General features: G+C 35.9%; 1 protein-coding gene and 1 long non-coding RNA gene across 2 annotated transcripts in view; both read right to left on the bottom strand.

Annotated features, from left to right (window-relative positions):
* Positions 1–856: 856 nt before the first annotated feature.
* LOC117952150 overlaps positions 857–2,489 on the bottom strand; it is a 16,652-nt gene continuing 15,019 nt past the window's right edge. Inside the window, exon 3 of the long non-coding RNA XR_004658324.1 lies at positions 857–1,423. This is a non-coding gene — a long non-coding RNA (uncharacterized LOC117952150). The remainder of the gene's footprint in view (positions 1,424–2,489) is intronic.
* The window catches only part of spon2a (spondin 2a, extracellular matrix protein), a 12,059-nt gene continuing 10,426 nt past the window's right edge, over positions 857–2,489 (bottom strand). Inside the window, exons 5-6 of the mRNA XM_034884281.1 lie at positions 2,103–2,270; positions 857–1,848 (exon numbers count right to left, since the gene is read on the bottom strand). Of these exons, the coding sequence (XP_034740172.1) occupies positions 1,657–1,848; positions 2,103–2,270 (360 nt within the window). The 3' untranslated portion in view covers positions 857–1,656. The remainder of the gene's footprint in view (positions 1,849–2,102; positions 2,271–2,489) is intronic.

Here is a 2,489-nt window from a genome sequence, read left to right on the forward strand (position 1 = left end):
TGCGGAGATAGAGAACGAGTGTGTGGAAACACCGACCTCTAGCGACAGGCCTGTGAATCACGATAGTCATTAAGTTGTGCACTTTAGGATGCTTTTAGTTTTTCAGGATGTTCCGCAGTGTTACAGCGGAGGTGGACAACCACGACTGAAATAAAAAGTTAAATCACTTTAATGAAATAAAGAAATAAAAATGTATTAAAAAAATATTATATCTGGTATATTAGTAGTTGTAGCAATTGTTGTTGTTGATTGTGACCACTAGGAGGTGCTACGCTGCTATGAACAATGCAGTGCAGTGCGGAGTCAGTACTTATTGGGACTTTCTCCCAGAGAATATAATAGAATATATTATTATTATTATTATTATTATTATTATTATTATTATTATTATTATTATTATTATTATTATTATTATAATTTCCATTAGTAAAAAGGTTATTGTTTAATACGTTTATTAATGACTAAAATACCACACAGAAATTAACCCATCTTTGAAGTAACCAAATTTAGGATAGAAATGTACTGTGGAAGATATATAATTCTCATCTATAAATAAACAGAACTGTGACTTCTATTTTGGCGAATATAAGGCATCATACGCTTTTCACACTGTGATATGTATGCTGTGTATTTTTACATTAAGGCTGTGAGTTCTTTGGACACAAATACAAATACTGGTCAAATTATGCTCTGGTATACACAAACAAATTGACTTCATCATGTATTACTGGAACTGTGCAAATCAGAAATGTCCTTTTGTCTCACAACAGTATTAAATAAAGAGACTTGATTTTACATATTAACACTTTCCACCTGAAAAGCCATACAGCAGAACAAAGTAACATACTTTTTCAACTTGAAAAACACACCATATTTATTCATGAGTTACACAAGATAAGATACATTATACAGTATATACAAAATCAATCAACATTGAAATATCAAAAGATATAATAATACAAATAGTTATCTTTCTTTCTGTAAAAACCTTTCCAAAAAAAAAGTATCTTATTATAAAATAGTCCATTCGTCAGACCAGTTCAAAGCCAAGTAAGCTATTAGGTGTTTTTTGTGAAAGGTGATATTTATAAATCGGGGTTGGGGTGTCAGGTTATGTTGAATAAGACGCATGTGCCAAACATGTATGGGTTGCCTATGTAAACTAATGCCTCCATACCTGTAAAAGTATGCAGTATGTGCAAGGACCTTTGTGTGCATACATGTAACAGTGTGTGGAAGATTCCTGACTCTGGTGTGCCATGATAAGCAAACAGATTAAATGTGTATCTTTGTTAAAAGCAAATAACTCTAAAACTGGTCTTTCAAGAGGGCCACATTAGCCTCTAAATCTTTTTTGACTGTGCATCCACGTGAATTTATAAAAAACACTTTTTATCTGAACACATTCAAAGTGTTATCTCTTCTACACTCAGACTTAAATTTTCCTTTATTTCCATTAAAAATACACCCAGAGGAGTGTAAACTCTAATACTAATGGTCTTTCATTTTCACAATTTGACTGTGACAAACACAAAAAATCGCTTGGCATTATCAAGAAAATGCTCAAAATGTAGAAACATTTCTCAGTCCAGCAGTGATAACATGAGCGTCCCAGTGTTGAATACTGGCAGTATCTGTGTTTGTGCATTCTGTGGGTTACTGGAGTCTCATACAGCTGTGTGGTACACATTCAGCCTGTTCCTCAAGCTCAGGGCAGGGGACGCCAGCATTGGCCGGCCGCAAGAGGATGTAACGTGTGCGGTGGCGGACACCACCTCTAGAGCAGGGGCCAAGACACAAACCCCAGGAGGACCAGAGAGACACTTCACAGTCCAATGGTGTCGCTGAATCAAGGGGAAAGAGATGTGAGAAAAACACAGTATGTGTGAGTAAAGAAAGAAAGAGTTAAGAAGTACAAATCTCTGCAGAAACCAGTTCTATTTCTATTAACATGTGCTTGTTGCCTCCATAAGATATGTATAACTCTTTAAGTGGAACCATATTACAACTTTCATGTAATACAAATCCTCATTCTTTTTTGGGCCCTTCCAGGTAAAATGTTTTGGTACCACTGATATAAGGAGTCCTGTGGTCTTACCTAGGAAGCGCTTAGGAATAATAGAGTTTGGTAGAATATGATTGGACATTGGGGTTTGGCGGTCAGATGATCTGCTCTGTTGAGTTATCTTTATGCTGGCAATAGGTGGAAGCTCCTTTAAACGTGGATAGTAGAAGGAGTTGGCTGGATGGTTTGGCATCTGAGATGTAATCTGAAAAATTCAGCAAAGAACAGGCATATTTCTTTGTAAGAGCCAGCTTCTCAACACAATAGTCCACTTTAAAACACATGTTGGAAAACAATAGATGGTCTATTCAATAGACCATCTATTGTTTTCCAACATGTGTTTTATAAAATAAACCGGCTGAATATTTTAAAAGAAAGCTTGATAGCCTCCACCAGCAACAGGCAACCATTTCAGTGCACAGCA

The sequence above is a fragment of the Etheostoma cragini genome, chromosome 10 (assembly GCF_013103735.1).
Source record: "Etheostoma cragini isolate CJK2018 chromosome 10, CSU_Ecrag_1.0, whole genome shotgun sequence".
Taxonomy (NCBI): Eukaryota; Metazoa; Chordata; class Actinopteri; order Perciformes; family Percidae; genus Etheostoma; species Etheostoma cragini.